Below are 27248 nucleotides of genomic sequence, written 5' to 3'. Positions count from 1 at the left end.
ATATATTATATTTTATTTAATTATTATTTAACATATAATACATACATAATATAAGACCGGGTCTTATATAAGACTGGGTATAATATAATATAATACCGGGTCTTATATTAATTTTTGCTCCAAAAGACGCATTAGAGCTGATGATCCGGCTAGGTCTTATTTTTGGGGAAACAGGGTATTGTTCTTTCTATACAATGTCCCTTAGAGATCGTGAGATCTCAACTTGGAGAGTGGGACATGCCAGACATCCATTAAAAACAGCAAGAAAACTCCACTCTGACAAATACTTACTGAGTTAAAAAAAAAAAAAAGTGAAAAACCACAGCACTTCGGGGATTCAGACACACCTCTCAGTGTCTCAGACGCAGAGGATTCACGTGAAATCCTAACATACAGACAGTGCTACTAAAAAGAAGAGACACTCCTTCCTCAAACAGGAAGATAAACTACAGACTTCCTACCCAGCCAGCCACATGGGCTCCTTGGAATAATCAGAACATTAGGTGACTGCCTTAGAGGTAAGGGACACTAGTCTGCAATCCACGAAAGGACACGAGTGAGGTAGAACAGACCCTCGGATAGGGGACTGCTTAGCAACACAGGCACGGACCCCACTTCCAAGATGCTTCATTTAAATAGGATTCGGGGCTGATGGACCTCCGCATCCTCCCCCCTTTTCTAATTATGCTACATGGATTGGCCTTTTAAGAGGGTGCTTTACTTCTGCACTATCCATGATCCCCAATTTTAATTGTTTGCAATTCTTCTCTTACGTCTAACTTTGGAGCATCCAGAACATCTCAGAGGGGGGGCATTTTCCCATGAAATCATTAGGAGTAGTAGTCATTATATATAGGCTTTTAATATAATTCCATGTAGAATGCGTTTCCATTGAAGTTACATTTTACTAAATAGTTGGATCGCCCCAAAAGCTGTTTGAGAACTCTATAAAGGATACCTTGAAGGAAAAGGGATTACTTAGGACAAGAGGGGAGATCAGAGGAGCTTCATCTGAGAAATATGAGTAATCCTGAAACCAATCACTCAAGTAGCATGTAGCGATTTCGAAAGCAAAGCCTAAAAGGCTGTGAACGTGCACGATGCTGGATGAGATAGAAGAGCCAGGCCGTGGGGTGGAGTGGAGGGAGTTGGGGTTTACAGTACAGATGGGTACATCAGGAGCCTGCGGGCCTCTGAGCTCGCCAGCTGTATGACTCTGGGCAAGTCCCTTCACTCTTTGAGTCCTCCACTGGCTTTCTGTAAAATGGAGAAAACCAGGCTTTGCATCCTCTTGAATAAGGCACATAAAGTGCTTTGCCCAGCACACAGCATGTGACAGACACAATAAATGGTGGTTGGTAGCTGCCTCACGGAGGGTGTAAAAGTAACATTCCACTGGCTTGGAGGCAGACACGAGTGTTCTGGAACAGAGCAATTCTGGAATGTACAATGAAGGCAGGAAGAGAAAGGCCAGGCAGGGAAGAACAAGTTGGGGGAAAAGGCATGAACTCCACCTCCTGAGCCAAGCTGAGACTGCCCGCCGAGTCTTGGCACACATGAGCCCACGCTAAGCCAAACGGCCCAAAGACTTCTGAACGAGCTTTTGCTGCAACAAAAAACTTTGGATCATTCTGAGAATCTCCTGGGAGGCACCAATATGTTGCAGTACCTTCCCCATTCCGATACCGATAGGATTCATCCCAGATAAAGTATGAACGCACTCAGCCTGGCTAGCAGCTGGGAAAACTGGAGTTGATCAAATTGACCTTGAGAAACGGCAAGAAAGTGGTATTCAACGATGTGCCAGATAAAATCCCTGTGTAGAGATGAGGTCAGGAAGGACCTAAAGGGAAGCAGAGCAGCACATACCACGGGTGTGGAGAAACGAGGGTAAAACCCCACCTCAACCTATATCACCAAGAAGGGGTTTCACACACCCGGTGCTCTATTAACAGTGCAATGATACGAAATGGCAACGATGGCTTTGGGTGCTAAATTTGACCTCCCATAGTCACAATTTAGGAGGAACAGGGGACATGGTACAATGGGATTCACAGAGAACAGGCGGACAGATGAGCAATGGATGATAAAAGGATTGAATTTCTTCAGTCTACAACCTATAAAATCTTATGGAAATGTGTGAAATGCCAGGTGAAGAATTCAGTTTTTGTTCCCATTTCCTTTGCTCATGTCCCTGACAGCAAATATTTTTGGGTAATTCTTTCTCTGGGAGTGTTGTTTGCTGGTCAACCTCTCAAGTTACTAGTATATGGTAGAGTGAAACTATACAAATCGTCTGAAACTGACTCACAGGGACCCAATTATGGCTTAAAATGCAAGAAAGAAAAACCAAATGATGAGTCTTCGAGATCACCCCACTCAACCTTCTGTGTTAGAGATGAGGAAACTGAGGCACCAAAGAGATTGAGAGATTTGCCGAAGTGCTATAGGTGATTAGGGTACATCTAGGAATTTCTGCCTCTAAGCATCAAACAATAGTTATAATGGGATAAACATAGATGAGTTTGTTTATATACACATATATATATATGAAAAAAGGAAGACAATTTTTAAAATGTATAAATAATCGAGTCAGTGTTATCTTGCAAGACTGGTCTAACCTTGAGATCATTGTACAATATGGTTATTACCGTATCACTAGGGCCACAGGAATTTGATTTTTCTAGTTTAAATATAACATCAATGGGCAAATGTTACAAGTCGCACACTCTGGTGCTAGATACTCTTCTGCACTTACAGTGCGGATAGAAATTGGTATGACACTACCTGATGACAACTGGGAAACTGCTATCAAAACTTCAAATACGTATGCCCTTTCAATCAATGAGCCCACTGCTAACATTCTGCCGTACGGGCATACTCACAAAAGTATACATCAAGAATGCTCACTGCACCACAGTTTAGATAAAAATGAAAGAGACTGAACTTTCAGAGACAATCACTTGGAACAGCAAAACAATGAAAACAACCTAAATGTCCACCAAAAAGGGAGACCTGTTAAACTACAGCATAAGAACATGACAGGATATTATACAGCAGACAAAAAAAGGACTACAGTATAAGTGAAAAAAAAATCGAAGTATATAACAGTATGTGTATGTGTTTGCAAGTATTTACAACCTTTTTCTGGAAGAATACACAAGACATGGTTAATAATATTTACCTTCCAAGAAAAGGACTGGGAGGGACTTTCACTTTTTATATTATATACCTTCCATTTTGTATGAAGATTCAAACCATATGCATATATGACCATTCAGTCTCTTTGTTCAATTCTAAAAATTACTACTATACTGCCTAATAGAGGTAATTAGTTATTTTAACCTTGGAGTTAGAAAGATGCTAAGATAACCGGAAAAAATTAGGCCCTGTTTTGTGATTTAATTTAACTCAAAATAATGAATCCAGTGAGATCGAGACAAGGGGTCATTTCAAATATACTGAATTTGATATTCTGCTTGAAAAAGCAGAAACAAATCTTCCTTTGCTTGACTTTCACAAATTTTCAGTCCAGAACCCCAGATGCTCTCTTAAACACACCATGGTCTAGGTCTTCCGATGGCAAGAAATCTTCCACTGTGCTCAGAAAAGAAGACAATCTTGGCAAGGATGCTCCAACCCCCTTCACGCTCTGCTCACAGCCAGGTGACTGTCATCTCCTCCTCTGCCACCGTCCCCCCACCCAGGACCACTGCACAGGCCATTCATTCCCTCTGTCCTCTGGTATGACCTTTCTCCCACCTTTACCTCATCTTTCTTGAGACCTCAAGTAATTCTTTCTCGGGGACTCTGAATGCCCCCTACCTCCCTGGCATTTTGAAGTACCAGTATACTTCATAAAACCCCTTACCCTTATTTCAAGTTTACACTGATGCTTATGTTTCTTTGGTTAATCTGCCTTCCACTCTAAGGGGAAAGCTCTACAAAGACACTGGCAAAATCTGTTTTTCCTTAACAGTAGACCCCAGTACTTATGACCGTGGCGTACTTCGTGAACATGTGAATACATGATATGTGAATCAATGAACACGGTCTAAACTTCATGCCAAAGCCCAGATATCATATTAAAAAATCGATCAGGCTGTGTCACCCTTGGCTGAAACTTCTTCGCCATTGTCTCTGAGATCTTCTGTGACACCCTCAGAGCTCCTTTGCAACCTCCTCCCCTTCCATTCGCTCCAGCCACACTCGCCTCCCTGCTGATGCCTGAGTCTCCCAAGCGTGTCCCTACCTCTGGGTCTTTACACATGCTGTTCCCATTGCTTAGAAATGTTTCCCCTGACATTGGCCCAGCTTACTTCTTTACCTGATGGAGCTCTCGGATCAAACGTCACAATTTTACAGGGTCTCTGCTGACCACCTAATCAAAAACAATCCATGCCGTCACTCCCTCACTCTGCCGTGTTATCCTTCATTATATTTATAACAACCGGACATTATGTTAAATATTAAATGTAATGATTCCTGTATGGTCTGTGTCTCCTACCTAGAAGGTAAGCACAGTGGGAAAGGGACTTTGTTTTGTTTGATGCCATTTCCTTTCCCCAAGAGCACTGCAACCCCTCAATGAGTATAGGTGAATAGACATAGCAATACCAACACTTACGCAGAGAGAAGCAAAAAGGAAAAATCAGAGACAGGATGAAAGCCTGCTCCTTTCTGAACCTCAAAGCCATGAGCATAACAACCTCTGCGCTGCATTCAGGGGCACTAACCACATTTCTTAATAAATGAGCTACATGAGTAAACATTCTCAAACATCGGACCAATAAAGCATTATGACATTGACAATGAACTATAAACAAATGTGTACATAATAACGGGCTTGCTTGTCCTTTTCATTCATAAAGTAAACAAAGTGAATATGGCTTTAAAAATAAAGAAAACATTATTCCAAGAGCAATAAACTTTATGCACTGTACTAAAATCTCCATTGTAATTGACAATTAAAAAAAAAAAAAGAAAACACCAGTCAAGTGCTTGCTTACCCATTCTCCTAAAATGCGCGACACGGCTTCATTGGCTCTTGTCAAATTCCTACAGGCCAGGATCACATGAGCACCATGAAGAGCAAAAGACTTGGCAGTTTCAAATCCTACGGTTTAAAGGGAAATCAACATTAGAAAACACAAAGACAAAACTTTGAGTCCTGCTGAATGGCCTTTACCAAGCACCCCACACATTACCCTGGGGGTTCTCAGCCAGAGGCAATTTTACCCCCGAGGAGACAGTAGCGAATCTCTAGAGACACGTTCAGTGGCCACAATTGGGGGTGCATGCTATTGGTATGGAGTGGATAAAGGCCAGGGATGCTAAAATATCCTACAATGCACAGGACAGCCCCCACAAAGAGAGTCACCTGTCCAAAATGTCAGTAGTGTTGAGGTCGAGAAACCTGCCCCAGGAACGCAGTGATTTTAAAGGTGAAGGCCAAACCATGAAAAAGCTCGTGGCATAGCCAGACATTTAACCATTGCTTGATAATGACCAGATCCTGTGCGAAATATAAAGAATGAGGACATAAAAGACCTTAAGACAGGGTCACTGCTCTCAAAGAGTTTACAATCTAATAAGAGAACACAGACCTGGAAAGTAAAACAAATAACACTTGTCAAGTTCTTGACTGTGTGATCTGCACTAAGCTAAACGTTCTGGCACTTCTTCTGGTACTTCTACTTCTAGCAATGGCAACCCTAGGTTTCTCAGACCCGTCTGCTCACTGAGGACAATTAGAAAAGCTGGACCAAAAGCACACATGCACACTCAAGCACACACGCATGCACACAGCTCTCTGAAGGCGTCAGAGGGATGTATGGCTGACAATTTGGGGGGCCAAGTCTGGAAAAGTTGAAAGGCCTATAGAGGTGAGCCAGCTTTGTTTTTTCTACACCTAGTGAAAATATCCTTCAAAAACAAAATTTTTAAACAAATGAAAGCTGAGAGGATATATCTCAGGGGGAAAGAAACAGTAAAGGAAATACTAAAAGATGTTTTCAGGCAGAAGGAAAATGACCCTAGAAAGAAAGAAATACAGCGATGCGGAAAGTATATGGAAAAGTTTAAATGATAATAATGAATTTTAGAATACATAGTGAGAATTACTATATTGAAAACAGCACATAATCTAGGGGCTGAATACATGGGATTAAAGTGTTCTAAAACCTTTGCATTGTCCAGGAAGTGATAAAGTATTCATTTATATTAGACTTTAAGAAGTCAAAGATACAAGTTGTAATTTCCACGATTACCACTAAGAGAATACTAAACTAATACAAATTTTACACACTAATAGAAAGTTAGGTAAATAGAAAGCCAATAATAAGGTGGTATATTTAATACCAAATATATCTGTGATTGCATTAAATACAAATGGACTAAAAGCTACAATCAAAACAAATGAATAAACAAAACAGAAACAGACCATAGATATAGAGAAGAAGCTGATAAATTACCAAAGCAGAGCGGGGGCAGGGGATGGGAATTTAAAAAATGATAATAAAATAAAAGAGTGAACGATAATACATGTCACAGAGTGGCTGTGATGAATAAATGAGGTTAATCAGAATAGGATCTTATACGTAGTGTGTATGTATTTGATTTCAGTTAATATTGTTAACCGATTTCTTTTGTAAAGCTCTTCATCATATATATAAACATAAATATATAAACATAAATGTGCAAAAGAGGTTGCTCTAGGCCACTCAACCAATAAGAGCCAAATTTAGAAGCAGAGTCCAGGTCCCATGTCTCCTGTCCAGGATGCAACCACTGTCCAAAACAAAGCAGTCAAGTGACAAAGGTTGTCAGCCTAGATAAAACACACACATACACTATGTTCCTTACAAAAATTGTGTGTTATGTTTTGTATCCATAAACATAAGGATAAAAAAGTTAAAAGTTAAAGGATGGGAAAAATATACCAGCAAACATGAACCAATGAACCAAAGGCAGTAGTAGAAGTGAAAAAGCTGAGTATTTCATAGTGGTAAGTTCCAGTCCACCAGCAATATGTGACAATTCTATATTTGTATGTACCTAACTCTCCCTCAATAGACAGATAGATAGATAGAATATATATATACATATATATATGTATATATATATTCACATATATATGTATATATATATGTCAAAAATTGACAGAATTAAGAGGATAGACGAATTCATAATCAGAATGGAAGATTTTAACATATCGGTAATATAAAATAAGCAAATAGGAAGTATATAGAAGATTTGAATGACACAATTGATGAACTGGAAATAACTGAATATGCTAAACACTGAACACAACAGTAGAATGTACATTCACGTACTTAAGGAATATTTACCAAAACTGACCACGTGCAGGGCCAAAAGCAAGTCTCAACAAATTCCAAAAGATTGAAATTGAAAAGTATGCTCTTTGAACACAGTAGAATAAAATTCAAAACCAATAACCAGATCCTAGAATATTCTCTATCTGGAAACTAAGCAATACATTTTTCACTAAATAAGAAATAGTGATTCAAAAAATTACAATAAAAATTAGAAAATATTTTAAATGGAATGATTATAAAAATTCTAGATATCAAAACTTATGGAACATAGCTAAAGAAAGCCATGGATAAAGGACAATTTATAGCCTTAGATACACATATTAAAACAAAAGATGGCTCAGTGTCCATTAAGTTAGAAAATTTTAAAAGCAGCTAATTAAAACTAAAGAAAGCAGAAGATAATAAAAATGAAAGGAGAAACTAATAAAGATAAAACAAACATAAAATACATAGGAACAAAGAAGCCAAAGTTACTTCCCTGAATAGACTAACAAGTTGATAAAGGGCTAGCAAGACTGATGGAGAGAAAGCGTGAGGACGCACTCTCCAGTACACAAATGACCAATAGCAGGGATGAATTAAAAAAAAAAAAAAATCACTACAGATCCTACAAACCCTAAAACGATCTTAAGAAGACACAGGGAACAACTTTACACCAACAAACTTAAGATATAGGTGAAAAAGACAAATTCCAAGACACTACTGAAAAAATGCTGTAAGAAGACACAAAAACTAGGAAATTCTATATACTTCAATTCTCAAAATGAAAACTTTGGATCCATATTTTTTGGAACAGTAAAATCTACCAAACGTTGAAGAAAATAAAAACACCTACCTTAACTAAACTCTTCCACATTAACAGAAAAAGAAGAAAAACAACTATTCTATAAGGCTCAAACTCACTAGTCATTAGGGAAATGCAAATTAAAGATACAATGATATACTACTATATACCTACTACTAAAATGGCTAAATAAAAATTAAAAAATGAACATACTAAATGTTGCCAAGGATGTGGAACAACTAGAACTCATACATTACTGACTTTAAAGGAGAAGAGGGGGGAGGACGGGGGTCTGTCTCATTGTGGAGCTTCAACACCCTACCACTACTCTAAAGTATAAAATACCGAATCTCGTAAACCACCTACCTGGAAGATCATACAGAGAACACTGCAAACACAAAGAAATCAATGTTCTTTGAATGTCTTGTTCTACTAGACAAAGTAGCAGGGCAATTCAGCCAAAGCCATGTCGAACGACCATGGATTCATAGATTATTGTTTCCAAAATAACATTAACGTGTATGAAAAATCGGAGGATCATTCATTATCTTACTGATTGCCATGTGAGTCTTGCAAAGTTCACCCATTCTTATCACTTCCATACATCTAATCTCCACGAGGCCCGTCTATTGTTATCACCCGGTGTGCAAGGGGAACCAGGACAGCATAGTGGAAAGTCCAGGGAGTTGGACACAGTTGTGTTCATCCCAGCTCTCGCTATTTATAAGCGATGAAACCTAACGCGAGGCCTTTAACCCATCAGAAACTCAGTTAACTTTTCTCAAAATGAGCAGTAAGTAGTAAACACACGGTAAGAGCCTAACATAATAATAGTAGGTGGAAAACAAATGTTAGCTTCCAGTGCTTTCCAAAATCCTTGGTGTCAAGTCCTATGCCTCCTCTTTGATTTGTATGACCTACCAAATACAGCGCTGAAAAATTGAAACTCTCTCCGAGATCTGCTCCCAATAGTCACCCCAGAGCTGACTGGCTTTCGTTACCAACCAGACTGGAAAGGCATCAGCTGTAAAACCCACCATTCCATTTGTCTAAATACTGGCTCTGGAATACACTTGAACTTCATCGTTGAGATAACCTAAGTTATTGTTCAGATTATGCCATGTTCTGTATCCCAAGATATTCACTTCCTATTATCTAAGGACAACCTCCTATACTTGAATCTGATGTTAAAATAATGCACAAAGGATTTCAAATCTGAAATATTTAACACCAAATTGTTTGCCTCTTCTTTGGTGTATATAGTACAAGGGGGTTGAAATCATATCTTCAAGACAATAATTGAAATTGACGCATTTTTGAACCATGATGCCAATTTTACCCCTTATCACCTGTGAGCAAAAGGTACCTACACCATTTGGGAAAAGAGAGAGAGAAGTAAAAAACAAACAAAACAAAAACAAACCAGGTTTTGTAGCCCAGCTATTTCAAACTTGACTGGATGGGAGCACGCATGGGACGAAATCTTGCTGACTAAAGTGCTACATCAATCAGGCTAATGAAATGCTGACAGCCACATGGAGGTTACATGAAGGGGCCACAAACAACTTCACTTGCACTCCCAGGATTTTATACACCCAGATCTTGCTGAAAATGATAGACTCTGTGCCCCCATGAAACTTCCAGGTCAGAGCAATTGGCAGAAATATTTTTCATCCCATTTTCATCAAAATATAAGAAGAAAAAACTCAATGATGTAGGGAGGTGGTGGCACATGGAGGACGCAATGCTTCGTCTCCTGTTAGCAACCATATGTCTGATGGACTGAGAGGACATCAAAACCAGACAGGGCCACGCAGGGCGTTATTTACCTAATTGACCAGGTGAACAGCAAATACCTTAGAATCTCTGCCATTCTCATCTCTGTATCCCAAGGGACAAACACCCAGTGGGATTCAATAAGTACCTGGCAAAGGAACGAATTTCTTACAGATTGTTAATAAACTACACTTCTGGACTATTTTAAAACAATCCAAGTTGTTTCAAACAATACCGATCACCCTGTAACTTCCTTTTTTAACGAATAAATATTAAAATCTTACAAAGATAAACCTGACTGCAGTTTTGAATGAATGACACTACCTAGAAATCTGTTGGGGGAAAAGCATGCTCTTTTTCTATCAAAATTGATCGTCCCAAACAAACCTGTTAAGTCATGTGATCTCACGTGACAAAATAATCTTTGGCAAAGGGCTTTTTATTACCAAAAAGAACACAGGCAACATGATGGCAACAGCAGGCTATGGGCACAAGTTCGCACCTGCTTTCCTTTAGATAAATCCTAACTGGGGTTTGGGCTAAGCCATCTGTCCCTGTGTCATGTAAAATTACACTGTTGCTCTTACATCTTCCTTTATCTAAGCAATGTGTTACCCACTGCTAGTCTCCTTTCAAAAGCTGCTATAGACAATTCCATTTCCTTATCCTTTATCATCGCCTTTGGAGGGGAAAAAAAAAAAAAAAACAACGAAGCATGGATATTTCAAAAGATGATGGTATAACAGGAAGGACAGTGACATTTGTATAGTAAACCATATCTCTGGAGTGTGGAGTTTTATAAAAAAAAAAAATTAAAAAGTTTAATAATGCTACCTACTGCTAACGTCCTGGAAAAGCCCAGGAGAACAGCATTCCCTCACTCCCGTAATACCACAGCTGTGACCAGTGTAATTAGCTAAATGTACTAGTGCTAAGCCAATTCCGCACGGTGCCAAAGTTTGTGCAAAATAATGCAGGCAATGGTTTACTAAATTTAATAACCTGATTCATCTTATAAAAAATTAACTTTATGACAATGTTTAAATTGAACCGGCTTACTGCGTGGAGGTGGCACGGGTACATCCAGAAGAATATTTGAAGCTAATAATACAAAGAAAATAAAGGAATATGTTTTGAAACAATGGGCAGAATCAGAGCTCTAGTACTTGTTACATCTGATCCGACGGGGAAAACTAAATAGCCATGGAGGTTTAACAACTCCCTGTCTTGGGTTTTAAGCTTTGTATTCAAACATTAAAGTACCATTAAAAAGGAAAACATATACAAAAATATTAAACGCCCACTTATCTTACATCCGCTTATCTAAAATAGAGGTTACAAACCAGCCATCGATGGCAAGATAAATCAAGCCCACACACCTGTTTGACCTGTTTTCTTTGGCCCACACTTTGTTTCCCTCTCTCCCTCCCTCCCTCCATCCCTCCTTTCCTCCTTTCTTTCCTTCCTTCCTTCCTAATATGAATTACTTGCCAACATTAAAAAGAAAATCAGGCAGATGACATATCCAAAAGTAGATGTCCAACTTCTCTGAAAAAGCTTACAATCGGAGCACACTGGGCCCCCACGGCCGTGCTGCTGCAGGCTAGAGATGGTTTGTGCCCTCTCGTTGGCCGTGGTCACCACCCATGCTGCTGATATACCTGCCAGGCCACTGCAGGTAGGCATTTGATGCTCAGAGGCACGGTAGCTGGGGAAGACCCCTGCTAGAGACAATGAATGGCTCAGGCCTTACCACAGAACTGCCGTGATCACAATGTTCGTATCTGAATTACCAAATCTCAAAGAATGTTTCACACTGACCTGCTTGAGGCATTATTTAAGCCATATCAAATCCTACGCTGTCAAGCATGAGAAGATCAGGATGCTAGCTATGCCTTGGAAGACCTGGCAGCTTTGCACACTCAGCTTTGCACAGAGAAACACAAGGGTAAGGACTCGGGGACCTGCAGGAATTTGGAAATATGATGCAAGCTCCTTTACCCATTTCCCAGTGTCACTGTGTGGTAGCAGGAACGCTGGACCGAGAACTACACCGGACCAAAGGACATAAAAATGAACCAGACAAGCAAAAAAGGCAGGGTGTATGGCAAAGCAAGATCAAGGACTGAGGAAGGTGAGGGGCCCCGCGTGAATGAGGGCTAGGAAATGCAGTGGGAGATGAAACTTTGTACAGCGAGCTAAAACTGTGGGGATCTTTTGCAAGTGGAGGGAGCATGTGAAAGAATTTGGACAGGGGATAGCACTACAAATTATTATTATTATTATTATTTTATCCATTAAGATACCTCTGGTGGTCATGCAGAAGATGGACTGGCTGGAGACATTGAAACCTAGTGACCAACCAGGAGGGGATTAGGTACCCTCTTATGCTGAACAGCTAAAGGCAAACTAGATCACCATTTGGGAAGCGAAAACCTACAGAGCCTTATGAGTGCACGAGTTTTAAGTGTGAGGGTGTATCCAGGGTCTCCCACGATGCCAGCCAGGCCATGGGGGAGGCTGGCGATCGGCTTACCCAGACAGGAAACACAAACGGGCGGACTGGGTGTGTGCCTGCTGGTGGAGAGGTAAAGAGTGGTGTCACACCTAGTGAGACGCACGAGGGGTCTGGACGGCAGGGACAGAATCCCCGACGCCTCAGGCACAAAGAACATCAGGCGAGGAACCCAGCCCCCATGCTGAGGGACAAATCTCCATGGAAGTAGGAGCTGAGGACAAGGCCACTTCTTTCCCCAATACCACAAAGCTTCCTTCTGGTTGGGTTTTTTAATTTTCTCCACATTGTGGCTTTGCTTGGGCAGTGTCCCCATTTACTGTAAATTATGGTTTTAATTATCATTTTTATTAAGATGCCCCAAGGAGTTGGGGCTTACAACACCCGTAATTTCTAATGGGTTGTTATTATTAATTTATAATTGTGAAACACTGGAGACGAATGTTACTTCTAACTGTACACAATTAAAAGGCCACGGAGATGGTGATTCCCTCCCGGCTCAGGCCCACCTCCACCCCCACCCTCACCAGAACAGACCACTAAAGCAAACTTTAGGAAACAAACAACAAGTCGCACAGTCTTCTAGCAGGAGTCCTCTCCCTCCCTGGAAAGCTACCGTCACATACAGAGCAAGAAAATAAGCTTAATGTCTTTCATCTTGACGTAGGGGACAATTCAAATTTGGGGACACTTTTTGTGTTAATAAACCACTAGTTTAAAAGACACACGTTTCTCCTACGTTCTCCTATTAAGTACAAGGACCGTACTTTCCAAACTGATCATATTAATGTAAATGAAATTACAGTGACATGACATGGACCACGGTACTGAAATCTAGCTCTCCCAGGACATTGCAGACCAAGTTCTAGGACATGTGTCACCGCAACTGTGAGGTCAGTGCCACAAGTACAATAAGCAGACACTCCAAACCACTGTTTTTGGAGTTAATTTAATTACCTGGATGCTCATATTTACCCGCTACACCATTTTAATTACATGGTTCTGAGTTCCAAAGTATTACAGATTGTGCTCCCTAAACATGAACCACAGCTGCCAACTCTTAAGAAATTACAAAACGACACAGGTCTCTCCTGAGGAAAAGTCATAACCAACCCTGCTTTTAAATGTGTGTTGTATGCAGTTAGCAACAAGTACCACACAGAGGTTCCTAAGTACTCCATATAACATAACTAGGTCTCAAATATAAATAGCTACCAAAGAAAGATACCGATTCAAGAGATGAGAATATAGAAGCAAGAAACGGTCGGTTCCTGTGGAATATCTTTTTGAAATATCACCAGGCTGCATTTACATGCTTTGGGCAGCATAACGCGGAGGCCACGATGTTTGGTGAAGCTGTATAATAAATTCCAAGTGACTGCCCGGGATCTCTCAAGAGGCAAGACTGACCCCAGGCTGCCTCCTAGAGCTGCCACCGAGCTGGTTGAGTAAGTCCTCATCCGACCTGCCAGTGACAGCTCAGATTCCAGTGTGTTAAGAATCACAGTGAGAAAAATGCCCAAAGATTACAATTAATATGGTCCTAGGCAGGCCCAATGGAGACAGATTCCGTGAGGGCAACTAAATTGAGCAGTGTCTGCATCGGTAAGGGTGTAGGGGAACCAGGCAACGGCATATATTAACGGGAGAGAGAAGGGGAGTGGAATACAAAATGGCTCAACACCTGTGGGGGCAATTGGGCTAATATCTACGGAATTATACATGCACGTGACCTTGACCCAGCTAGTCCACATCCAGAAGTGTATCCTATAAATACACTTGCCCACAGAAGCAAAAATATGAGAGGGATATTCAAGCCAAAAACGTGGAATCACCCTACACACCCATCAGTGAGGTTAAACAAATGATATGGCACGCATGGAACAAAATACTGTGTCGCAGTTACAAAGAATGAGGTGAAATGAGATGGAGACAGAAGAAAACATCTCCATGTTACATTAAGGAAAAAAACAGCAAACTACAGAATAGCATGCACGTATGATCCCACTGTTCAAACACAAAGGTGGGGACGGCACATGCTTAATATGCATTAACGTTGATTAGTTTGGCAAGGGAGCCATTGGTCACGGGCAAAGAAGACTTGTTTTGCATCTGAGAACATCTATGCTATTTCAATGTTTAACACATGCATGTATGCCTGCTATAGAAGGAAACTAAAAATAAAAATAAAAACACAAATGATATCGAGTTGATCATTTGCAGGCCTTGATAAATGTTCACACAGAGAAACGAAGGCAAGTGAAAACGGAAAGAGAGAACCCTATCCCTACTCCAAACAATACATCTTCTGAGCATCCTGATTTGTAGAGAAGACCTTTGAAAGAATGTAAGTTGGAGGACATGCAGGTGTTATTATGGGGGTGGGGGGAGCACTATTCTGGGGGGTGGGGGTGCTTTCTGAAATAACATGATCTAAGGCACCATTCTTAAAAACCTTATGGAGTGCCATTGCCATCATGTCCTAGCTGAGAAAACCAACAATCCCAGAGGTTAAGGGACTCACTACATCAGAGGGAAAAAAAGGAGGATGATCCCCAAGTGGTGTGGCCTGAGTTCCAAGCAGGTGGGTCCCCCATCCAGCCACCAAACCATCACCCTCACCATGGAGTTAAAAGGCACAAACCAGGAGCTCCTGCAGGGCAGGACAAACTTACCTGGAACACTGCTCACCAGACCAACTGCCTGCTAACTGTCTGTTAAATACGACTTATAGAAGTTGACATACTATATTCTTCGTGACTCTTATGAGGTATGTTTCCATTTGTCGTGTTTGGATAATTTAAACTAAACTTAATAAACAGTTGTCCTTCTGAAAGAAGGAATGGCCCAGATGCACAGGCTTTAATGTCGACGGCCGCCCAATGCCGATTTTTCTGTTCCTCCTGTCAAGGCAAAGACTTTAGGCCACTTCAACTATTTTATTACATAAATGCGCTTAGTTTATGGGATCCGTCTCCAAACTGTGATGCATTATCGAATTATCTTTTCTTACTTAATATTTCATCACGGGACTCGGAATTCACACCATTCTTTTTTCCCCACAAACATTTTTCTGTGTAAGCCCCATGAGATGGGATAACTAATCCGCAAAAATCAAGTTTCTCTCCACATTCTCCAAGGTCAATCACTTACAAGTACCGACTTAATTTAACCCTGTCTCTGTGATTTCAACCAATAAGGCATTTTACATGGGACAATCGGAACATCATAGCCGCTACAGATTTTGCTCAGATTTTTCTCTAATTCCTAAAAGGTTTCAGTGCCAAACTTCAGAGGACTATATTAAAGCTGAAGATAAAGACTCACCCACTCCCCAAGAAGAAGAAAGTAATGCTACACTGGATAGTTTAACAAAGTGTACATGGCACTTTTATAAACTTGGCCCAGAGCCTTAGGAAGAGAAATTCAAACAGGATGAAATAGAAGAAACAAAAACAAAGGCTTCTCAGTAAAAAAATGTGAAAAATCCAGCTTATTGGACATAGAGACCACTATGTCTTTTAAAGGCTCTCAACAAGACGCAGCTTCTTTCACTCGCTGGCATTAATAAAGAAAAGAACACAATGGCTCTATAATTTCAAACCCAGCACATGTTGTTTGGCTCAAATCGATGTTCTTCAGAGTACGCCATTGAAACTAACAAATCACACACACACACACACACCCACCCGATGGTATTACCTCTTATAATGCCACACTTGCAGCCATATCTACTAAGAGAACCAAAGTGTTTCTGGTTTTCAGAAGTGGAAAGATTAGGCCTTTTTCACTTTGATGGATTAATTTACAGCCTCTTCAAGAGGCGAAGAGAACCCAACTCTGAATCTGCAAGCGCTCTTGTATTATATTACTGAGTGGTTCATTGTTTTCACAGCTGGGCCAGGATTTCCTTTCAGGACTACGGCCTCTGTTACTCTGTCGTCTGCTCAAGATGGGGTTCTGTATGATTTAGAGCAGACAGGGGCAACCACAAAGGTCCTGCTCCTACACTTGTCCAAAAAGAGACCCCTTTCTTTTCCTTTCTTAATTACCAGTGGGACCATGATTAGCCTGGCTCCCAACATATTTTCCACTCCTGTCAATTAAGAAGTGGTTAGAAAGGAATTGTTTAAAATAAAACCTTCTCTTCATTCCACTGACAGCTTCCAGAAGTGAAAAGCCTGCGCCATTCTGTATCTTTACTCTTGGCAATATAACTACCTTCCTAATTCAAGCCTCCCCGCCCCCACCACTACCACCATTTATTTTTCAGATGGACCTTCACTCTCATCTTTAAAAAAGTGGTGTATTACTTTGCCTTTTAAAAAGATTAAATTCTATATGCTACCAAGTCATGGTGAGGTACTCAAAACAACCAGGCTGGGGAAAATTCAGCCCTTTTCTGAGGTTCACTTTAAAGTGTCCGAAGTGGCTTGTCATTCTCCATCACTTACAAGTTTCTAAGACGCACCTGCTCAGAAGTATGACTTCAATTCAGTCGCCGAAGCAGAATGCGACGGGGAGAGTGCCCCTAAACCTGTGCTCTCCGTGTGGACCATGACATGTCCTGGAGTCAGTGAGTCCTACAGTTCCTTATTTGGTAACAAAACTGGTAACTGGACATTGACTGGGGTGGGTTAAAAAGTGATAACTGAAGTGAAAGGTGTGTTCAGGAGGCATAAGAAACAAAATGTAAAGGGCTTGAAAGCAAATGGAGTCTAATGTGAAAACACTTCATTAAGGGAGAAGTCGTACCTTGGGGTCCTTAAGAAAAAAGTATCGCTGATAATCTATATAACCAGGTGACCCTCTTATATGATGTCCTTAATGTAATCGCCTTACGTTTTCTAAAAACGAACAGCGGCTTGGCTATGTGTATTTCTGTTGTTGCTTTGCTTGTTGAAAACGTTGACACCATCCCAGTTCAACTTGAAAATTCATTTCTTTAAAAAGCTACATAAAATTTTAAACAATAAAAATGAAAAGAAACGTTTGGGCTTGTGACTTGGAAACCTGGGTTTAAAACCAGCCTTTTGCCAGTTATGAGCTTAGGTAAGTGATCTAAACCCTCCATACCTCAGTTTCTTCATATGTAAACAGAGATAGTAATGCACCTGTGATATGAGTTTGCAGGGTTAATGAGCAGAGGGAGGGAGGGAGGGAGGGAGGGAAAAAGAGAAAAGAAAGCATCATGGATTACAGGAAAGCTCCTAAAATTCGATTTTCATTTAGAGAAGGTGCCGATATTTATAGCACTTTTCACAAGACTTAGTTTCATAATCATTAGTGTAATCCCCATTCGTGTAGTGATAACTAAGGGCACATAACACTGATTTTAAAATTATGAGAGTTTTGCATAATTCGAAATTGACATTTCTAAACAAAATGTCACCAATTTTCCATTCATAGTTAATAAAAATCCCACCAAAGACAACCTTACCTTATATTTTTTCTATAAGAGCTATTAAACATCTGTACCCTAGAGATATTAAAAAAAGCTCAGCATTTAATTTATTGTCCGTTATAATTCCTAAATAATACCATAATGAAATCTAAACCATCTTTTCCCAATTCAATTGAAGAAATATTTACTGAGTAACTACAATCCCCTGAAAACTCAAAAAACAACAACAATAACAACAACACCCAAAAGCCGTAAGTTTTTGCTTCTGGTAAGTTCTCTTACTATTAGTAGTCCAGCAATCCATAACAATCCTGGATGGAAGATACCAGCAACACTGACTGTCAGGTAGAGTCTCAGCTCCCGCTCCCCGCACAAGAACGCAGGACATGGTGCGGCCAAAAAGGAACACCCACGGAGCCATGGATGGGGGAGTCAGACCACTATAGTCTCGCTGGCGACTGGGTTGGACACAGGGAGCAGGAGCCACATGAACCTACTGGCCGCTTCTCTGCCAACCAACCCACCCCACTTGCTAGCTGTAATCTGCGCTTGCTAGCTTAGCCACGGCAGTTATATTAGTGGCTAATGGCTAACCGGTAACAGCTGATGGCCAACTGGTTACAGCTGATGGCCATCTACTACCCGAGTCAGCACCCTTCCATGTGACGTCGAGAGCCTGGAAACTGCTCTCTGGGACTCTGTCCCCACACTGACTTTTAGAAGAAGTCAAGGAAACCCTTCACTTCACTTCCTTCCACAAACCAGGGTGCACAGAACAAGGCACAAACAATTATTACTAGTTTGAGGCTCTGATATAACACACTCAGTGATTACAGTGCCTAAGTCCCCAAATTTGCCGGAAAAAAAAAAAAAATTCTCCATCATTTTTTAAGCTACCTGAGACCTGCCTAAACAAAATTAGACTCACTTGTCAGCGGGAAAGGGGAAGATTTTAGTGTGTAGTTTGATAACATTTTGTTTTGGAACACCAGGATGAGGGTTTGGTGAAGCACACCACTGTAAAAATCTGTACCTCCCAGGAAACGTGTAATCTCACCATCAGCTGTGATCAGGTACCTGCTTGGCATGAAAGTCAGACACGTGCAGACCACCTTCCAGCTAGGCTGACTTCCCTGTCTCCTGGAGACTCAGCCAGCTGTAAATTTGTGTTTGGATCCCCTCATGGAGCTGCTGCAAGGGGGCGTGGGAGGAGTCCCCCAGGTAGGTAATGCCTCGGATTAGGGATTAGGCTTAACTTCAACTCAAAGAGGAGAGAGAGCCTCAGAGTTGAAGGCATGGAGACCCCTGGCAGAGGACTCTGGCTTGCACAGAGCTTAGTTCAAACTGTCTGCCTGGATGGGTCTCAGCTCTTCGCGGTGGGAGCCTATACATGTTGGGGGGCAGCCACAAATGATTCCAATGGAGATTCTCCTTCCTAGGTTAGATAGCTTGGGGAAGCATGCTCACCTAGATTTTTCATTTGGCTCCAAACAGAAGCCTGCCCCTCAAGCACATAACAGTTTAGATTCTCTGTGAGGACAAGGCGCACCAGCTTTTTTCCTCAGTGCTTTGAGACAGAGACAGGAAAGGAAATAAGCATGAAATCTAAGAAATTTCTTGGAGGAAACACAGATTAGGAGTCATACTAATCGTTATGGACTGAATTGTGTCCTCTTAAAATTCCTGTGTTGCGTCCTAACCCCTGGTGGGACTGTTTTGGAGAAGGGGCGTTTAAGGTTACATGAAGTCATAAGGGTGGGGCGATGATCCAATGGGACTTCTGTCCTTGTAAGAAGAAAGACACCAGAGATGTGTGCACACAGAGGAAAGAACATGGGAGGTCACAGCAAGAAAGCGGCAAAGAGAGAGGCCTTGGCAGAATCCAACCCTGCCAAGACCTGGATCTCAGACTTCCAGCCTCCAGACCTGTGAGAAATAAATTGCTGTTGTTTAAGCCGCCCCGTCTGTAGGAGCTTGTTAGAGTAGCATGAGCAGAATGATATACTGGTGCTTTTGACAAGATCAGCTTGGCCTAAAAGGAGAAAAGGCAATGTCCCCTAAGCTTCCTCGACCACCAAAAGTAAAATCACAGGATGTACATCATCCCTAAAAGAGGCAAATAACTGACGTGGAACAGACGAGACTTGTGTGGAAAATCTAACTTCTCCTTGGGGTTTCTCTTAAGAAAACTGGGAAACATAACTGCAAATAAAAGAGAGATGTAGTTCCTTATGGTTCACACAGTCGTACCTGGACAGGTGGCAGCAGCATCACCTGGGAACTTGTGAGCAATGAACATTCTCAGGCCCCACCCACATCTGCTGGATCGGGGGCTCTGGGTGCTGGGCCCTGCAATCTGTGTTCTGATAAACCTTCCAGGGACTCAGATGCTTGTTCAAGGAGAAGATCCCCAGGTCTTGTGAATACCCAGAGCTCAGCTTCTCTAACAACACACATTGTTTGGTGTGTCACGTGGACACACTACTTGGGCCTCCCAGATCCATTTAACCCTCAACGCCTTGGGTATATGAGCTATTATCCCTAGCATACAGATAAGAGAACGGAAGCTCAGGAAAGCTGAGGTCAAAGGGCTGGTAAATCGGAAGGGTAAAGACTGGACTCCGAGAGCTGACCCTCTAAAGCCCCTCCCAGTTTCCTCCTTGGCAAAGTCAGTTTCCTCTCTGAATGTTGGCTCCCTGCACCACAGGTCCTCTTCCTAACACCCTCCTAAAAGGGTTACTCTTTGGTGTCAGACAGACTTGAGTTGGAATCCTGCCTCTGCCTCTTTCTGATAAGCTTTGAGCCTTGAGAATAATGCTGAATGTTCTGGGCTGAATTGTATCCCCCACCTCAAAATTCACATGTTGAAGTCCTAAGCCCCAGCGCCTCAGAATGGGACCCTACTTGGAGACAGGGTCTTTACCAAGGCAATCAAGTTATACTGAGGGCATTAGGGTGGGTCCTAATACAATATGGCTGGTGTCCTTACACAAAGGAGAAGTTTGAACATTATATATATATATATATATATATATATATATATATATATATATATATATATATATATATATATATATATATATATATATATATATATATATGGGGAGAGCCCCATGTAAACAGGAAGACAGCCATCTGCAAACCAAGGAGAGAGGCCTGGATTAGATCCTTCCCTCCCGACTCTCAGAAGGAATTAACCCTGCCAACACCTTGATTTCAGACATCTAGGCTCCAGATCTGTAAGACAATAAACTTCTGTTGTTTAAGCCACCCAGTCTGTGGTATTTTGTTATGGCAGCTCCAGGAAGCTAATATATTTAACTTCTATGAACCTCAGTTTCTTCATCTGTAAAAGGGGAATATTAAAAAGATGTACTCTTACAGGGCTATTCGGAACATCAAATAACTAAGCAGAGTTCTTGGCAAGTAGCAAATTCTCAGTACACTAGGTTTATGATTAATACAACATTAGCTAAGATGCTCTCCAGGTGATTTATATCTCAAATTCTCCTATGGAAATCTAAAAATCTGTACAAGAGATTAAATAGAATAAACCTTGGCTTCTCTTGTAGATACGCTATTCAATAATCGATAACTGGTACCCTAACTCTTTCCAAAATGTATTTGAAGCAGTATATAATAAACACTCACATACAACACAGGAATTTAATATGAAAGTAGGTGGTTGCCTGGGGCAAGAAGGGGAGGGTAGGGGCGTGACTGACAAATAGCCTGGGGAAAAAAGTCAGGAGGAAAATTTCTGTGGAGATGTAACTGTTCAGTATTTTGATTGGGGTGGTGTTTACCAGGGTGTGTACATTTGTCAAGTCATTCGTGTGTACAATTACAATGTATGAGTTTTATTATCTGTGACATACTTCAAAAAGTTGACTTTTTTTTTTTTTTAAAGTGAAAACGTGTGCCCATATTAAGGGAAAAAAACAAAAACCAAAACCTGATCTACCAAGAATCTGAAGTAAGCTGGTTACTTACTTGAATATTTAAATATTAATTCTGAGCTTCCTGTCAACCAAGTAAAGAAAGGAAATAGAATACAGTGCCCTCTTTATTAAATGAAAATAAAACATACCAATTCTTTAGCAGAGGTGAGCTTTGTTTTCTTAACAACTCAGAAATTTTATCAGAGGGATCTCTATATGAGAAACATGTAATAGAATAAACCAGGAGTTGGCAAACATTTTCTGTAAAAGGTCGGATATTAAATATTATGGGCTTTTGCAGGCCATATGTTCTCTGTCATAATTACTCAATTCTGCTGGTTTAAAAGAACATGAAAGCAACCACAGACAATAAGTAAATGAGAGGATGTCGCTGTGTTCCAATAAAACTTTATGTACAAAAATAGGCATGGGAGGACACGAACCTTAGTTTGTTGAGCCCTGGAAAAGACAATGCACTTTTAACATTCAAATCTAAGCTGACCTGAAGTCAAACAAGAACAAAACATGGAAAGGCATGAAGGTGACCTTGACCTGTAGATTTTGTATGAAAAAAAATGTTAATAATTATAACAGCCAAGTCCAGAACCCATGTGGATAACCACCACAGAAAATTTAATTTTAGACAGTTACAAGATTCTGTGAAAGCATCTATAAAGAGAATCTCGTTAAAATATAAAACAAATTTTTATAGTATTCAATTTGCATCAAAATCTTATTACACTGTTTGTTTCACCCTGAATTTCATTCAACTTTCTATAACTACATTGGCTTTTCATTGCAAAGCTGGATATTTAACCATAAACTACATCCTGCCTCTCCCTTTGTGTGTAAAATTGACAAATGTGTTGTTTTTGGATTCCAGAATTCTGGAGAAAGCCAACTTAAATGAATTAAGATGACTAATGTGTTGATTCTGTTTCCAATCCAACAAAATGTTAATGTAAGAACCCATGTCATATGATGCTATGTGTTTTAGTTCAAATTTAACATCAAATATTGAATAAGGCAGTTTCTAAGTAAATTACCAAGCTAAAAATATTCCTTCGGCGTAGCAAGAACTCCATCTTGTTTAAGTAAATGGAAATTTGAACATCTTTGCTCAGATCAGGCTAAATGAGAAATTACAAAAATGCAAACCTCCATTATAGTCAACAGTATTGATTCCATCTTTCTGTGGAAAGTAGCACAATGTTGTATATCAAGGAAAAGGATTCATTTAAAGTGATTCACCCATAATTGTGACTTCAGAGCCATGTTCTACATGCAACAAACACTTAAACAAAACGATGCTTTTCTGGAGTGCCAGGTAAGTAATCACATCCACAGTGAGGAATCATCAAGATAGCACAAATACAGTTGTGAAACTGACAACCCAAGTGACTGAACATCCAGTTACTACGGGGTAATTGGTGTTACTAGTTCTTTTGCAGCATGATAATGTTTCTAGAAATGTTTTCATTGCCTTTACTTAACATTTGGCTGAGGAGTTCCTGTGGCTGTAACACACTGCTACACAGTTTTGTTTTAAGTAAACTAACATTAGTTTTTCATCAAGTAATATTTGAGCAATTTCTATTTCCACAGAGGCAGTAACTATTACACTTTTCAAAGCTGTTGGAAGCGTTGCAAAGCTTGAATTCAATTCCATAAACATTTACCATGTACCTTCCATGAATAAGACACTAAAGGTCTTGGATGATCAGCTAATTCCAATATCAAACCTTTCCAGTTTTCATAAATTAATTACACGTACTGACCATCAAAAAAGGAATTTTAATAATTATCTTCAGTGTGAAAATCAAATCTATTAAGAGATTATAAAAAGAAGAAAATCGATAATTAGAGGGCCCCATCTTTCAAAACGAAAGAAATTTAAATTTTTATAAGGAAGAATTTAGAAATTCAGGGTCTAGAAATGGAAACTACATAGAATATATGTATTTTGCCCCTAGGTTTTAGATTCAACTATGACAGGTTGTCAGTAACTGAATTTTTTTTTTCATTACCTGCCAGTTATTTAGGAAATTTCCATTGTTTAGCAAAGGGTAATTCTGAAGTCAATAATACTTTAGTAATTACAAGCTAATAAATTTTCATCAGAAAAGTGACATTACAATAAAAAGTTAACATCAACATCTCTAGGTATATTTTTATTTGTAACGCTATTCAATTCAATGAATTTTTTATGAAAGGACTCTCTAAAGCAAGCATACGTATTTAACTGCTACTAATGATTATGATTCCTAAAAAGTATCAGGATTTCTTAATTTGGTGTCCATGGACTACCCTTCCTTCCCCCCAAAATTGCACACAAATGCCTGCCTATGAATACATTTATTTTCCCCTGTGGAAAGGGGCCAGAGGTTCTATGACATTTTGTAAGCTTTGAGCACAGAATGCACAGGGAAAAAAAAAAAAAAAGTTAAAATCCAGTGGCCTGGATTTTTTTTTTTCCTAAGCAGAAAAAAGTGAAAACATTTTGTTTGTTCCTCTGAGAGATAAACAGAAAGAAGTCAAGCATTGTGTGCTTAACAAAACAGTCTCAGAACAAGTCCATCCGTATAATCCTACCATCTCAGTGTCAGAAGGGGACCTTCATGATAAAACCACAGCCTGCTCAGCACCCCAATTGCCTCTGTTGCATCCTCAATAAGCAGACACCCAGACAATGCTTAAACACCTTTGTGACCAGGAGCGCATTTGTGCAAGGCGGTCTGTTCTGTTATTGGAAAGCAGGCAGTTCCCCCACTTGGTTCCTCACGGGTGATAAAAACAGGACAAAAGAGCAACTACTTCCAAAAAGTATTCGCCATAAGAAAGTAACCTCCACCGGGGCAGGAATATTTGTTCATTGCTGTATCCCCAGGTCCTAGAACAGTGCTGGGTACACAGAGGTTCTCAGTAAGTATTTGTTACACGAATGACTTGTTGACTGACTGCTAGTCACCTGGGTAGCATCAATAATAGAGAGCAAGACCTCTTTTATAGCATGAGTCATACAGATTGAATGTCACTCTAAAAAATGTATTGAAATCCTAACCTCCAGAACCTAAGGACGTCACTTTATTTGGAAATAGGGCCTTTACAGAGGTAATCAAGTCAAAATTAGATCATTAGTGTGGGCTCTAATCCAATATGGCTGGTATCCCTATAAAAAGGGAACACTGGGACACAGAGACAGACACACAGAGAGGGAAGATGATGTGAAGACAGAGAAGGAACCATGCTGCCACAGACCAGGAAATATCAGAGCCTGCCAGAAGCTGCAAGAGGCAAGGAAGGATCCCCCCCGACAGGTTTTTCAGAGGAAGCAGGGCCTGACCAACACCTTGAGTTGTAACCTCCAGAACTTGGAAACATTAAATTTCTGCTTAAGTCACCCAGTTCGTGGTACTCTGTTAGGGCAGCCTGAGCAAACTAATACAACAGTGAGTAAGGTGAAAGCCCCTGAATTCATCACAAACTTGGACGGATTTATATCTTTTAAACCTTGAAGAGGACCTTTAAGTGATGGGTTATTCTTACCAGGGCACAAAAGATCTAGGTAGTGGTGCAAGGGGTGGACTGTATCTCGCCCGCACTTCAAATTCTCCCAGTCCCATCTTACTCCAGCTACTGCTGCAACTGCTAGGTCCATGCAACTTGCAAGCAACTTCACCCAGATGCAGTTGGACAGACAGCCCCACCGGGGGCTGCAGAGTGGGTCCCTCCATTCCTATCCTGGTTTCTCCGACACCGCAGCACGAGATACCTGCAGAAACCTGCTTGGGACTCGCACACGTGCAACCCCTTAATACCTGTGGGGCTAGCCTGGTCTGAAGGGGATGGGAGACAATGGATCAATGCATTCCCCCCTCTTTCCCCAGGCAGGCTGCTCTGAGACCCACTTTATAAAGCTCCGCACAAAGTCCCTTGGAACCAAGCACTAGCGGCCCATAGCACTGAGCAACTCGGGAACACATCCTTGCGCTGTCTTTGCCTCCTTCCACGTGTAATCCTACCATCTCTCACTCGTGTCCTCTGAAATCACATCCCACATTATCTACAAATAAGCCTTTCTCTCAGGTTCTGCTTTTGGGGTCCCCAAGCTAAGACAAAAACGTCTTCAAACTTGCTACCTTCGTTTTTGTCAAACTGGAATCATTAGAAAAGTTTCTCCCCTCCACTCATCAGGTGAATGCTGCTTCCTTGCAGAATTCTGTCCACTGGTCCCGGTTCTGTGCCTTCCAATTAAGCCAGGTTTCTCTCTCTCCTGGATAGCTATTGCAAGAACTAATTTATGTAGGCCGCTCCTTCCACCACTTAACTCATGTGTGCTCCTAGGACACAATTTGGTGACTGGGCCAGCCCTTGGCTTGTCTGTGCTCCATCTGGAAACACAATATCCTAGTCACGGCCTGGTCACTGGGACTGTTTACCTTTCTTTCGAACAATCCATGAAAGTTCCGACCAACCAAAGGTAGAAACAGGTTACCTACATCAGAGGCTTTATTTTTGCAAACGTGAAGAGTTGCAAGAAATGTGGCATGGTAGAAACGTCTTTGAGCAGCTGTAGGTAATAGACACGCCAAATGATGATTGCAAGTCAGAAGCCCCGTTTTCAACATTTGCTCCCCTTTCACATCAGTGGAGTGGCACATTAAGCACTTTTCCTTTGGCTCTCCTGCAGCGTGGAGCACATGGTTTTCGCAAGCTTGATTACGGTCTATGGCAGTGGGGTGATTGCTACTGAAGTCTGGCAGACGCCTGCTGACTTCTCAGAGTGGGCTCCCCCAAATGTGTCTGACAATTGCACAGGGGAAAATAAATCAATGATTCTGAAGAATACTCAGTCAAGAAATATAGATTCTTACCATATCTTTATCCCTTGGAAAAGTTCAATTAAACCAAGAGATGGTTACTTTTTCTTAACCGTTCCTTCTTCTCCCCGGTCAAAGGTAAGAAGATCAACACCCATAAGAAATTTGCACGGGGACCCCACTGAAAAGGAAGTGCCAGATTCATTCAATCATCTTCTCTTTGCCTCTTTGGTTTTCACGGTTTTATTTTGAGCCAACCGTATCACGCACGTCTTTACTGCCCAACTGAGTGCCAGTGAAGTGTTAGGGAAAAATAAAACAAATTAGTTGCATGTTATAAACGTCCATTGGCAAGTGTACGAGCATGGGTCTCAATATGAGAAGTAAATTTAATAACATTAAATAGTTCATGAAAGACAGAATAATTAAAAAGCATACTGTACTGCCAGCAAAAATGGGTTGGCTCCTGCAGTGTGGTCAGAGTGAGCGGTATTGCTGTGTGATATCTTGTAATTCTTCTACAGCACGACCCTCCGCTCTCCTGGAGGTGGTGGAGCGAGCCATCAAGATGGAGGGCCAACAACCACCTTCGGGACAACTTCTGTCATTTCCGCCATTTAGAAAGCGGCTCTGTTCCAAAGAATTCCCACTTCCCTTGAGTGAGGTGCTCT

General features: G+C 40.9%; 1 protein-coding gene across 2 annotated transcripts in view; it reads right to left on the bottom strand.

Annotated features, from left to right (window-relative positions):
• WWOX (WW domain containing oxidoreductase) overlaps positions 1 to 27248 on the bottom strand; it is a 913938-nt gene that overhangs the window by 858163 nt on the left and 28527 nt on the right. For both annotated transcript variants that reach the window (XM_033127955.1, XM_033127954.1), the window contains exon 5: positions 5010 to 5116. In XM_033127955.1, coding sequence (XP_032983846.1) covers positions 5010 to 5116 — 107 coding nt within the window. The remainder of the gene's footprint in view (positions 1 to 5009; positions 5117 to 27248) is intronic.

The sequence above is a fragment of the Rhinolophus ferrumequinum genome, chromosome 15, assembly GCF_004115265.2.
Source record: "Rhinolophus ferrumequinum isolate MPI-CBG mRhiFer1 chromosome 15, mRhiFer1_v1.p, whole genome shotgun sequence".
NCBI classification, from domain to species: domain Eukaryota; kingdom Metazoa; phylum Chordata; class Mammalia; order Chiroptera; family Rhinolophidae; genus Rhinolophus; species Rhinolophus ferrumequinum.
This window is presented reverse-complemented; position numbering and strand designations above follow the sequence as displayed.